The sequence below is a fragment of the Alnus glutinosa genome, chromosome 11, assembly GCF_958979055.1.
Source record: "Alnus glutinosa chromosome 11, dhAlnGlut1.1, whole genome shotgun sequence".
NCBI lineage: Eukaryota > Viridiplantae > Streptophyta > Magnoliopsida > Fagales > Betulaceae > Alnus > Alnus glutinosa.
Genome location: NC_084896.1, coordinates 12,787,732 through 12,801,823, shown reverse-complemented (window position 1 = coordinate 12,801,823; position 14,092 = coordinate 12,787,732). Strand labels below are relative to the sequence as shown.

Below are 14,092 nucleotides of genomic sequence, written 5' to 3'. Positions count from 1 at the left end.
GTACCTCTATTCAACTTCCGTCTAAAAATTGACGGAAGTTCATGTCAACACCTTTTAAAAAGCTGACATGTGTTTTATGCCTAATTAAAAATTAAAAAAAAAACTAAAAAAATAATAAATAATAAAAAGTTTTAAAAAATTAAAAAACTTAATATTTTTTAAAAGAACTTTTTTTAGAAAAAAAGGAGGGGTGGCTCGGCTACCCCCATTTAGCCTAGGGAGCCCTCGGCCACCCCAAGGCTTTTGGGCGTAGTTTTGGCTACCCTCATTTTGCTTCTCAAGCCACCCCTCTTTTTAATTATTTATTTTCAAAAAGTTTATTTATTTATTTTTTAAAGTTTTTATTATTTTTATTATTTTAGTTTTTAATTTTTTTAATTTTTAATTAGGCGTAAGACGCGTGTCAGCTTCTTAGAGGCATTAACATGTCCATAAATTTTTGAACCAAAGTTAGATGTACCATCTTTGTATTTAACTATAAAAGATGTATAATCCAAAATACGAAATGAACTATAAAGAGAAAAAAATAAAATCTTTAAAGCGTGCCAAACGTATTTAAGCCTAATATAGAAGTGTGATTATAGATGAGTATTTAGTCTGCTTTATCCCTTTTATTTGGGGACCAATGGGATGGCAGGGGCGTTGTACCACATCTCTTGTTGGCATCGTAAGGAAATTTCGGAGGCAAGTGTTACAGCTAACAAGTAACAAACCACCGAAAATAAGACCAAAAGAAAAGAAAAAGAAAAAGAATCCATTTCTTTTATACTTTGAGCCAACCTCCCACAAACACAAACACAAACACACGAAGACAACTTCCTCTAATCTCCTCTCCCTCCTCCTCTTCGCGGCGTAAGCAAAGCAGAGTGCTTTCCAAGTGTTTCTCCATCCAAAAAACGTTCAAATTATGATTACACCAAACTAGATTTTCATAGGCTGTATTTATTTTTTTCTCTCAAGAAATTCAAAGCTCTTGGCCTTGTCGCTCGTCGTATTTTCTTGCTCTTATTACTTCGCTGCCTGCGTCACAGCGCTTGGGCCGCTTGGCATTGAGATTCACAGGTGCGCTCGATAGCCCCACGACTGGGGTCTCCGTTTCCGCCACTGTGATTGATCTTTTCGGTTCATGTAATGGGATGCTTCTTTCCTTTCTAGGCCTTGCAGTTTTTAGGGTTTGGTTTTCGTATTACTTAGCATAATGCGTCTGGGTTCTTGCCCGGGAATAGCTTGGTTTTGCTCATGCTTTTTGAGAGGATAGTCTTGTCATTTTTGGAGACAGTATTAACTGAGATGAGGGTCTTCTTGGTTTCTTCTTCTTGAATTGTAAAAGCCCTTCTAGACAAAAATTGCTTCTTTTAGTAACATTTCCTTTAGATTATACAAAAGTTTCTTATGCATTTGATTGATTGGGGGGGGTTCTTATTGAATTATTCTTGACCAAGTTCTTTGTTATTATCTCATGGTATATAGTGTGAAGTGAGGCAAAGATAAGAAAGTGAAAAGAAATAAAGAAAGCCTAATTTCAGTGTACAGGCAGTTTTGAGAATTAGGGTTTGGGAATTTGGATTGAGATTAGCACCAACTCGTTTCTTTGGGGGTTTTGAACTTTGGTATTGACTAATGTGAATTTAAATTTAAAGTGACATATTATTATTTTTCTTCTGGTAAAGTAGTTAAGAATATTGTGGGGGAATTGAGAAGTTTTAGACGAAAGACGAATTGGGGATTCGTTTAATATCGATTGATCATGATTGAGACAAGTTATGGATAGAAGTGAGCCCGCTTTAGTGCCAGAATGGTTGAAAAGCAGTTTAAGTGTCACTGGTGGAGGCAGTACAAACCATCAATTTTCATCATCTTCTTTGCACTCAGGTAATCTTCATTTGCCCACCTTCTTTTCTTTTTCTTTTTTGTTTGATAATTGAAAAGAAAATGTCTTTGAGTCCTGATTTTCTGTTGTTTTAGTAGGAGAAGAAAAGTGAAATACTTGGTCTATACCAAGTGTAATAATAATGCAGAACCTTTTTTTTTTTTTTTGATAAGTAACAAACCAATCTCAATGAAAGCGTAGGGCACCCCTTAGTACACTGAGAGTACACATAGGAAACACCTAAGTAGAAAGAGAAAAACGAGCAAGAAAGACATCAAAGATAAAAGACAAAGGGAGTATAATCTTTGTTGCCTTAATTTGTTATGTTTTCTTGACTGCTTATACTGCAAACTTTATAGTTTCTTTTTACTGGCAAAGAATATTAGGAACAGAGGGAAATTGGTTACCAATGCTTAAGAAAATAAGGCATTCTAAATCAGTTTCATTTTAAATCTGTCATTCTTTCTTTGAAATAAATAGAATCTTGATTCAATATTTTAATTGTCTTCTCTTTTATTACATTTTCAAATGGTAGAATATGAGCTAAGCTAAAATATATACCCTTTGCTTATGTCTTCTGATGTCTTCTGATATAGACGATCATCCCATATCAAAGCATGCGAAACATAGGTCATCCACGAGCAGTAATGATCATGATATAGGTCGTCTATTTGCTTCAGATCAAGCCACTTCCTCCTATTTTCGCCAGAGTTCTAGTAGTAATGGTTCTGCCCTCTCACGGCCTTATAGTACTTTTGGCAAAAGCCACCGTGATAGGGATTGGGAGGACATCAATGCCTACTGTGATAAGGACAAGTTTATTTTGGGTGACCACAGGCGGCCTGAATATGCTGATTCTCTTGGTAGCATCTTGCCTAATAGGTTTGAGAAGGATATGTTGCAGCGTCCACAGTCTATGATTACAGGAAAAAGTGGTGACACATGGCCCAGGAGAGTAGCTGTTGACTCAAATAGTACTAAAAATAAACACAGCAATGATAATGGTCTACTTGGTAGGGGTAGTGTTGTTAGCAGTACTACTAAAACTGCATTTGACCAGCACTTTCCCTCACTCATCGCTGAAGAGCGAGAAGATGGTTCTGAAATTGGAAGAATCCCAACTTCTGGCATGAACCCTGCCATTCAGAGCTTGCGAATTGGCACTTCATCTGCGATTGGTGGTGATGGCTGGAAGTCGGCTCTAGTAGAGGTCCCTGTGATTGTTGGAAGCAATAGCATTGATGCAGCGTTGCCTCAGCAAACTCTTTCTGCAAGCTCAGCTTCTGTGTCTCCAAGCAGAGGGACTGGCCTCAATATGGCTGAAACATTGGCTCAGGGCCCTCCTTGTGCTCATACACCTCCACAAGTAAGTTGGATTTCTTACTTTATTGGAGCATTTGGTAGAACATTTATTCATGCTCATATAGCATCCTATGCTTCTTAATGTAGTTATCTATTGCAACTCAAAGGCTTGAAGAGCTGGCTATGAAGCAATCTAGGCAATTAATTCCCATGACGCCTTCCCTGCAGAAACCCCTGGTAAGAGCTGTTGCTTCCCTTCTTTGTAGCTCATAAATACCTAGAGCTCTACACTGTATATATTGCAGTTTACCTTGTTATATATAAATGTTTGAAGGTTTACATTGTATGATGCCGGTTTGGTATTGTTTCAGTATCAGAAGTTTCTATTCTTCAGTTCCCATCAATTTTTGTGATTAAATGACCTTGTCCAAATAGAGATAAAACTACAAGCTGTTCTCAATGGGAAACTAAAACAGAGATTTAGTAGAGAGGAAAAAGAAAAAAAGCGCACTTTCAGAGACTAGTTCTAAGTAATCCATTGAGGAAAAAAAAAAAAGGTTCAAAGTAATCCATACTATTGCTTGTCAATTTCAGAGGAAAGAGAGAAAAGAGAGAAAAAAAAAAAAAAAAAAAAAGAGTTGGTAAGCATTCCTCCAGAAGAAATTAAGAGTGACAATATTCATAGTCAATTCTGCATCCAGATTAACATGGCTTTTTGTCAAAGCCGTGGTAGAGTAGTTAGAACGTCTGAAAATAGCTTGAGGAAGATGAATCAATTCATAAAACCATCAATTTGAGGAATATCATGTCAACAAAAGGTTCATACTCCATCCTGATGAAGAAGTTCTTGTTCACATCGATCTGTCTGATGTGATTTCTAGATTTCATGTTTCTATTTTCTTCAATTTCTACTGCGAAATATACCTGATACACGGTTTTGCCAATCCGGGGTTTACTCCTCAGGGGTGGGTCCGAAGGGCCTTCTCTTGGTGAGGTTTCACGTCATTAAAAAAAAAAATAATAATAAATAAAAAAAATCTACTGCGAAATCACAAATTTGGAATTGAATTAAAAGTTCCATTGCTTTCATACACACAAAACAATAGAGGATTTCTTTTCTTTGGCTTTTCCAGATTTTGTATTTTAGCTTTTCATTTGCTGCAAAATCTGAAATGCAAAAATTAAAAAGTAAAGATTAGTTTTGAGAGTTTGAGAGACAATTCCTCTGTGTTTGACCCTTTAGTCCTGAGGAGTACTGCCAACTCACCACTGTTGATAGTTTCATGAACTCCACCAAATACTCACTCTATCCTTTCTAGTTTTAGTTTATGTTTTCTCTTGATGGATTTTTTCTCCTTGGGCTGACTTCCCCGCTGCTAAAAGCTCCTATAAGTTTGCCACGAATACCTTCTTGCAGTTTTAATGATGTGTCCATTACGGACCATAGATAATTGCTAATAGATCCTAACTGTGAAAGCACACTCTCCAGAACATAAGCCTGACTTACCCTGCAATGAAAATGTTTAGGTCTTTATAGTGGTAAACACAAACCACTTTGATTTTTGTGTTTATTGTTTACTCAAAAAATAGTCTCTTCTTGTTGGTGGCATTAGTTGCATGATGTTGGGTTTTCAGTTTTACATTGCCTTCAGACAATGACTTGTATGAGGTTAAATAAACTAGGATATGTATTAAAAAAAAATTGAATAAGTGATTTTGTTTTTGAGCTCCAGTAGTTGAGAAAGGTGGTTGCTTCACTTGTACAGTTTGATCAACTTTGTAGGTGCAGCATGTAATGCTCATACACTTGCTTTTCTTAACACTACACAAATTTTAGTCTTTAAATTCTTTCTTGATGAGTATTAATGCACTTATCATGTTTTACAGCAAAGGATATTTTTTGTTATTCAGGATTCTTCTGTTAATATAAAATTCTGGTTCATCATCTCTTTCTCTTTCTTTATTTTAGTGTTTTTTTTCTTCTTTCATTTTCTCTTTGGTACATAGCATTGATAAAGTGCACTTTGTGATTTCTTGCTGTATTATTTGTATACATTACAATGATTGGTTTATAATGGCTATAAGATTGCCTTACGTTACTTGCAAATTTTTCGAGTTATGAATTTGAATGTAATTGATTGGTAGTTTCTTTCATCTCATTGAGCTCGTTGTGCAAGTAAAAAAATAAGGAATTCAGTTCATTTCGAATTGAATCCTTTATTTGGACCCAAAAACTTGGATTCAACTCTAGTTGGTTAGAAACAATGGCGTCTGTACAACAATGAATTCCATTTGAAGTCGGTCAAACCAAGCACCCCGAATCCTCACTCCCCATGGGCCATGGCTGGCTGCAACAAGGTCTTCACCCTTTTTTTTTATAAGTAATAAGCCAATCTCATAAAAAGCGTAGGGTGCTCCTCAGTACACTGGGAGTATACGAAAAAAAAAGCCTAAGTAGAGAAACGAGCTAGAAAATCATTAAAACTAAAGGTTTGCAACCTCAAACACAACTGCTCACTTGACTCCACACCCTTATTTTTCCTCTCCTCAGACGCTTGCTTCACCCTTGTATAATCTTTTAGATCTATCTCTGCAGCACCAATGTCTCCTTCCAAGCCTTCTAGATATAAATTTGCTACAGAAAAATCTGACTGCATCCATTCCTAGTGGCTACTAATGCCTAGCATTAAGGCAAGCACAATGGGGGAATATCTAAATTTGCATGAAGGTGCAAGGGGTGAGGAAAATCTAGAGTTACCCAAAGGTGACACAATGTTTGCTTTTTAACAACCCTCCAAAACCAACCGTTCTCATTTTAATTGGCATCAGTGTACATCTACATGCACTTTCTCGCACCCATTTTTCATTTTTTTTTTTTTTTTTTTTTTTTTTCAACTTAATTCTCGATTATTTGTTAAAAAAAAGAATTTTATTTTGGGTCAAAAGAGGATTTTATTAATAAAATTAATAATTTCTTTGAAATTATGTGTATTTAGAATTCTTTTCACAAAATCAAACAACTCATAAGGGTTATTTTTTGAAAATATGTTACTGGAATTCATTTTGAAACATGTTTCAAAGTTCGAACAACACAATTAATTTATTGATATCTTTCTTAATTTTGTTCTGAGCAATAGAATCTAGTTGGATCCTACCCATGATTTGGTTCCAAATGTATCCATTAGGTCCCATCTGAGATTTTTCCAAGACATTGTTCTTAGATAGTTTCCACATAGATTTATTTGATATCCTATGTGCACCTTGATGCACCTGGCTACATCTGGCTCTATGCTCTATCTAGTACAAATCTGTCAAAAAAAAAGAAAAAAAGAAAAAAAAGACCCATGTTAACCATGTAAAATTTACCAAAATTATATTGAATTTTTAGTAAATATTTTAAGAACTTGTCCAAAAACATGAAAACAAATGTTGATGATATATAATGTCAAAGCTCTAAAGAGTGCTGGGTTTGGGGATGTGTCCTGCTGATGTAACTTGGGCAGTTATTTTTTGCTTCTTAACAGTTTGAGGCATAAGCTTCAAAGATGTTGACCTGTAAGTCAGAAGTAAATACTACACATAATGTTTAAATGACTGTAATCCTAGAATATGTAAAAGTATGATATTTGTAATTATAATTGAACAAAGGATACGTGAGAGATAAAAATACTATTCATAATGTTTAATGTTAATGGCTTGTAGATTTATCACCTTCTGATGGTGGTGGAACCGAAATTTGGGGTATGGCATTGTTTTATAATTTCAAAATGCCAAATATTGTGGCTTCATTTAGATATGTTCATAGAATTGATTTGATTTGGAACATTTTTCATGTGTGTCCAGCTATATGCTTGTTTTCTGGTTGCTTACAAGTACTGATATATTCTTTTGGAAAAACTTCATTTAACTCTCCTGAACTTCCATTACTTTTGCAATCTCTCTCCCAAAATTCAAAAACTCTCAATTTTGTGTATCGAACTTCTATTTTTTTGCAATGTCATCCCCTCCATTAGGATTTTTTGTTAAATCTTAAAGGAGGCCTTGGAAATTAACAAAATGCCCTCAATTTTTTTTTTTTTTTTTTTTCATTTTTAATTAGGAGTAAATTTGGAATTTTATAAAATTTTCAAGTGTATAAAGGTCATTTCACCTATTTTACCGTCCGATTTAATTCCAAATTCTAACAAAGGGGTGACATTGCAAAAAATTGAAAAATTGGATACACTACATTGAAAGTTTTTGAACTTTGGCAGAGGAGGGTAATTGTAAATGTCATGGAAGTACAGAGGGGGTTAAGTGAAGTTTTTCCTATTCTTTTTGATAAGTAATTTAATCTCATTGAAAAGCGTATAGGGACACAACTCTAGTACACTAAAAATATACAAGAAAAAAGAAGAATGAAGGTTCATAAAGTTTGAGAAACTAGAAAAAAAATCAAACTATTATGTGCTGCTATTGAAACAATCAAAAGTAGTGACTCAAAATTTGCTTTTGTGTTCCATGTTCTCTAGTTGTTTACAGTTACTGATATATTCTTTCTATTGTTAATTGATTGATTTTACACTTATTTCATTGGGTTTATGGAATGAAAATTGTCACTACTTTTAATGCTTATCCTTTGGTTGAGATGGAGAATGAGTAGTTGGGAAATGATTTTTCCATCATATTATTTTAGCTAAAGTGAGAGTATTATGAAGGACTGCATTAATTTTTTTTTATTCTTCTGAGGCCTTACAAGATAGCATTTATGAGCAACTACATTTAGAATAGTTGGTAATTTTATTATAATCCGACTGAGGGCACTAAGAACACCCACCTCATGGTACCTATAAAAAAGAACACCAACCTCATGGTAAGGGACACGATACCATGGTGTCATGGTGTAATACTCTGGTCTCATATTGGGAATATGAGTAGTCCAGAGAGAGTGAGTGGTTTATAAAGACACTTCTAAGTCCAACATTGCTTACTAGGTAAAATTGGACTTTATAAGTAATTCTAGAAGGTCCAAGTTGACTAGTCATTTTGAAGTGATAGCACAGATGTGGCTAACACTTTCTTTGAATCGTTATTAATGGTATCAAAGCCACCTAGTAATGCCATGTGGTACTGTCAGCACCGTATGATGTGGCGCTGATGAGGACGTCAGAGGTTTAAGGGGGGAGTTTGTAACACCCCTGGAGAATATTGAGAAGATGAGTAGCTCACATAGAGTGGGTGGTTTATAAAAACACTCATGGGTGGTAAGTCTCACATTGCTTACTCATGGTCATGGAACATCCTTGCTAATATGGTCATTTTCCTCAAGGACAAGGGCATCATGAAGGCTCATGATATCAAGGGGTCATGATTCATAGGGAGCAATGTTCAGAGTGGCCATGGTCAAGGGCAGAGGACATGAACCTCATGGTCGTAGTGGTCAACATCACTGGCATTGGAGAGATATCCTCCTGTGCTGCCTCGTCAAGGGGGAGCATATATCACCACCTACTTGAGGATTTTTAGCAAAAGAATGTTCTCTTTGTCGTCTACTGCTTGGAGTTTCTTAGTTTGAAGTGAAAATGTAGCAAGGGTTAAAATAGCTGAAAACAATGTGCTGGTCATTATGAGAAAAACCTTGTAAAGGATTGTTTGCAGAAGTTTCTGGCCTGAGACCGTTTCATTTTTAAATTGTTTGGATGAGGCTTGTTTGGCCTAAGTGTCATATCAATTCTTTTTTCAGATGCGGATAGATAGCCAAGTAACTAGTCATAACTATATATGACTTGTTATTTTCTTTTTCAGTTATCCTCCTGCGCCCAAAAAAGAGAAAATAGTCATAGCAATATATTACCAAAATAATTTAACAACATGAAAAGTTTACTGCTTTTAAATTCTGTAAATATTCTAAGGCCTAAACATTTCTCCTTCTAACTATGGATAGATCCCTTCTATTTATATGATACATTAATGAAACATTCGCTCATTTATGTTTGATTCTTTTTAGGTTCCTAGTCCTTCGGAGAAATCAAAACCAAAGATTGGGCAGCAGCAGCATACGTTCTCATCTCCACACCCTGTTAATTACACTTCACGTGGAGTTTCTACAAAATTTGATATTACAAAGGTATCTGTGGGCAATCTTTGTGTCCTCAATCCATCACGAGAATTGAATGGTTTCTCTTCAACTGCTAAGGATAGCTTGAGTCCTACTAATGGAAGTAGAGTGGTTAATAGCCCACCTGGTGTTGCTCCATCAGCTGCTGTGTCTGGTCCCTTGAGGAACTTAAGCAACAATTTAAGCCCTACCAGTGCTGACTGCAGGCTAACTGCTTTCCGGACAACTGTGGAGAAGAAACCATCATCTCAAGCCCAGAGCCGGAATGATTTCTTCAAAAAGCTTTCAAGAAAAAACTCTTCGACAAACCCCCCTTCTGCTGTTCCTGATACTGGCCCAGCAGTTTCTGTCTTAGAGAATTCTGATAAATTGGTCATAGAAACTGCCACTCCCACCTCTGTTAAACTTCAGAGTAGAGATGTCCTTTCATTAGATAACTCTGTTGCAGGCTTGTTGTCTGCGAGTAGGGTTGAGATGGGCTGCAATGGCTATCCACGTGAAGTGTCTCAGAAATGTTTAAGCAACGGAGAAGTGCATTCAAGCCCTCATGTGATTCTTTATCCAGATGAGGAAGAGGCTGCATTTTTACGATCACTTGGGTGGGAGGAAAATGCTGGAGAGGATGAAGGCCTTACAGAGGAGGAGATCAGCGCTTTCTACATGGAGGTGACTGCTTCTCTAGAATTTGCTCATTCTTTTTCCCTATTCCTTTTTTCTGTACCATTAGATTTCCATGTTCTAATTAATTCCTTTTTTTTTTTAAATAAAAAATAAAATAAATAATATTAAGGTGTAATAATTCTTCTAAATACTATATAAAATCTTTGTGCTTGTATCATGCAGTACATGAAATTGCAGCCGTCATCAAAACTTCTGCAGGGAATGCAGCCAAAGAGTTCACTGGCAGTTAAGTCACAAGATGGCAGTAGTGGTGGTTAGCTAAGAATATTGATTTGGAAAATGTCTGAGCAAGTCTAGGAAGTCTGGATATGATTGTGAAGTTGGTTTACTTTCATTTTTCTTTTGGTTTTGATTGATATTGAGAGAGTATCTGAGCCCAGCGGTTGTTAAATAGGAGAAAGATCATGGGATGTGCCCTGTTGCTGTTTGCTGGAAGTTATGTGGAATGAGCTGCAAATGGTCCATTCTCGAGGAAAACTAGTGTATGTGGTCTGCCTGCTTTTAACTTTGGATTTTTTTTGAGTTTGAAGGTTGATAGAAGCCCGTGACTCAATGGGTCCATTCTGAGAGGGGTGCGAGGCATGGGTCTTGGGTTTACCTGACAGGAGTGGGTACACGAAGTGACCTTACCTTAGAGGGTATCCTGGTCATAAAAAGAAAAAAAAGAGAGATAGGAATAGGTTTTGATATTGATCTGATTCAATGTAAGAGGCTGCTGAGGGAAATAGTATGAGAAATTAGGTTTTTCCTTGTAGGTGTTGTGTCGGGGCTCAGTTCAATAAATAGCTTATGATTTCAAAAAGAAAAAGAAGCAAGAATCAGTTCATTTTGGGAATTTTTTTCTTTTCTTCATTTAATGCTATAAATGCTATGTTTATATATGTGAGGAATAATGTCAGTATTCTCATAGGGAGAAAAGCCCTAGTGAGATGCCATCACCTTGTGCTTTATATGTTTATGCGACTCGACCTTGCTGTATTTAAAATGCATTGTGGATGGTTTTTATGGAGTGGCAGATATTTCAGGCAGTGTGAAAAGTTGTAATATTGGTATGCACGAAAAGTTTGTTATCACTCCATTTGTTGGACGTCTTTAACAGTTCGGCAAAAGATAGCATCCCCTGGACAATATTCAGCGAAGATGCTTCATGAACACCCCCTGACAAACACCTCGTTGATTCTTGTAGAATTGGCTTACCTGATTCTTATTTAGGGTTCCTGGGCATCTCTCTCTCTCTTGTTCATAGCGATTGCAAAGAAATGTTTTTGGGAGTTTGAATTTGAAGCATCTTGGAAGATCAGCAAATAAATAGAGAGCCACGACCAACATCTTATGTGTTGAATCATTGTATGTATATTACATACACACTAGGTTCTTCCGCCAAATCGAGTGCTTCAGCCTTTATCATGTATATTTTGTTTCTGCCTAAAGGTGACTCTTGGTGATTCTAAATCTCTAGTAGGTGCTGTCAAATGGCCTTCCCTTGAATGGTCGCCACGGCCTTCCTACCACATCATCTCCCTTCCTAATCTGAGTATTGTTATTATTTAGTTGATTGCCTTGTAATTGGATGATGTGACTGTTAAAATTACTTTTGGATTAACAAGGGCTTATATAACAAAAGAAAAAATTAGGAGATAATTTTTATTGTTACATCAGTCTGTAGTTATATGGTAGCCTATTTCTCTTGGACCATTTGAAATGAACGGTCCAGAGAGATTATAAGCATTAAAATCCCATAAAAACTCAAAGCAGAGTGCATGGTCATTAAGCAGAAAATTAAGGCCTTGGTTTTTGTCAAAATTAGGGTTGGCTATGATGAGGATTTAGGCTAGTAGTAGTCCCAATGAGCCTCCCATGTGCGGCCAAACGTGTCCATTTTCTAGAGCAATGGAAGTAGAGGAGATCAACTTCGAGGAAATTAAAGAAACCGAAGTCGGGTCAACTCTCTAGATTTATTTGCTTTTAGGGTCACTATCTCCATTCTCCAAGAAGCATTGATTGATTCTGGATCACATCAATGTTTTCTAAAATCACATTAAATACTAAAGCAAAGCATATATTCACATGCTGATGGGCCAAAGCAAAAATAAAGAAGTATATTTCATGCACTACTGACAAATGTATTAGTATCAATCTTAAATGACTATTACATAGTCTCAAGAGACAGTTTAATCAGTTGGAGACTACACCTTATGAAGTGGAGGTTATTAGTTCGAATCTCCTTTTCTCTCTCTTGTGTGTACATGCCAAAAAAAAAATGACTATTACATAACATAATTCTTATGTTCGATATCATGACAAAATACTTGGGAGGACGATCTACTTAAAATTCTAGATAGTGACGTGTTACCTATGTTGACTAGAGAATTATTATAAGTTTATGGGATGATTGCATCATTGGTCCATGGAGTTGGCCTAAATTACAAATCACTCTATATGGTATAAAAAGTTAATGGAGTAATTATCTCTAAGTTTATTTATTAAGCGGAAACAAAGGACATTGATTATAGCATTATAGATGATTAAAAATTAATTAATTTAACGAAAATGAAGATAAAAAGCTAACTTTGAAACTTTCTTTTGAAATCTTGAGGTACTTTTGATCAACCGCTGAAATAGGTAGGCCTGGTTATTGGTCCCATCGGGGCGGAAATTTGGTCTTTCAAGAGTTCCAACTTGAGGGAGTCAGAATCGGGAAAACCGTTACCAAACCCGAGTTGAATTCTAAAATTTTCTATTTAGCCCAACAAACAAGGCACCGTGATGAAGATCGACAGATTGTCACTATGTCATTACACCATTCAACTGATAGATCGAGAGATTTGAGAGAAACTTGTTAGAGAGAGAGAGAGAGAGAGAGGGAGAGACCAGTATGCTATTGCTGAAGGCCTATGACACAATTGATATGTTACTGATAGATCATCTGTGGCCCATAGCATATCTCGTTCGGAGATTGATCACCTAGGATGGACTAGGGTAGATCACTGATCCCATATCATATTTGTTAGGGATAGGGCCCTAAAATTCAATTTGTTTTGTTCGACATTTTTATTTGAAAATAAAGTTGTTTTTTTTTTTTTAAAAAAAAAAAAATTATGACATTGGGCATGCCTTTATATGTGTGTATGTGTGTGTGTGTGGTCCTTAAGTTACATTGAATATCAATTATGTGTGTTAATGGGATTATTGCATAGAAGATCCAAACCATAATACCTTGTGACTTATAAACCATAATTCATAGTCGATGATGAGATTAGATTTTATCTGATAAGACTATATTATATATTAATCGTGATGATCTATCTTGATTATGAAAATAGAGACTTTTCATTGATAAGTTGGTGTAGTTAGAATACACTAAACTGAACCACGAGTTGTTATTTTACAAACTACTATTAATTGAATAACTTGAACTCACAACTACTTATAGCTTTGACTTTCAATTTTTAGAGGAAAGTGGACTCAAATGTAAAGTTTAGATTACTTTGATACATTTAGGAGTGTGATCTTTCATGGTTAAAATCTCGGTGTGTTGTGGGTTGTTAGATGTAGCATTGTGGGAATATTTCTTAAGATTTAATCTATAATTGCTTTGATTGGGATAAAAGTGATATGAAATATTCATTTGAGATAGATTTAATGGAAATTGATTCTTCTAAGTCTCGGGCCTAAGCATTTTAGTAAAGAGTTATTAAAATAAAAATATAGTCAATGAAATATGATTTCAAGAGTATAAGAATAATCAAGAGATTAAATCGGGGAGTCAAGGATTTAAAGATAGTGAAATAAAGTGATAGTGAATTTTATTTTGGCTCTAATGGTAACCTAAAGCAAATCATGGGATGAGAAGTATCCTATGCCCATTGGAGCTAGATTTATTTTTCCTTAAGGTCACTCCTTAAGCTAATAATTTCCATTATTAGGGCTAGCCGAATTACATAAGAAGTCTTTCCTTGGAGTTGTGGAATTCTACTATGAGTCTTGAGAAAACTTGGTAACCAAGTTTAGGACTCTTGGATGAAAACACATGTATAAGAAGGTCTTGTGCATAAGAGCCTACACTCTTGACCACACATTATAATTGAAGAGAAGATCAGAAATTCTATAGAGCACTACCCTAGCTATTCATCATCAAAACC

At 35.7% G+C, this 14,092-nt stretch overlaps 1 protein-coding gene across 1 annotated transcript; it reads left to right on the top strand.

The window, feature by feature from the left end:
* The first annotated feature begins 753 nt into the window (after nt 1–753).
* LOC133881906 (uncharacterized) lies at nt 754–10,994 on the top strand. Its single transcript, XM_062320975.1, has 5 exons — nt 754–1,872; nt 2,467–3,236; nt 3,320–3,409; nt 9,159–9,935; nt 10,113–10,994. Exons 1-5 carry the CDS (start codon nt 1,764–1,766, stop codon nt 10,206–10,208), a joined length of 1,842 nt encoding a protein of 613 aa, XP_062176959.1. The 5' UTR covers nt 754–1,763; the 3' UTR covers nt 10,209–10,994.
* The last annotated feature ends 3,098 nt before the right edge of the window (nt 10,995–14,092 follow it).

Excerpts from the sequence above, each read along its gene's own strand:
- LOC133881906 (XM_062320975.1), top strand. The coding sequence starts at position 1,764 with ATGGATAGAAGTGAGCCCGCTTTAGTGCCAGAATGGTTGAAAAGCAGT. Across the intron at positions 3,410-9,158 it reads CTTCCCTGCAGAAACCCCTG|GTTCCTAGTCCTTCGGAGAA; the intron begins GTAAGAGCTGTT and ends GATTCTTTTTAG. Across the intron at positions 9,936-10,112 it reads TCAGCGCTTTCTACATGGAG|TACATGAAATTGCAGCCGTC; the intron begins GTGACTGCTTCT and ends TGTATCATGCAG.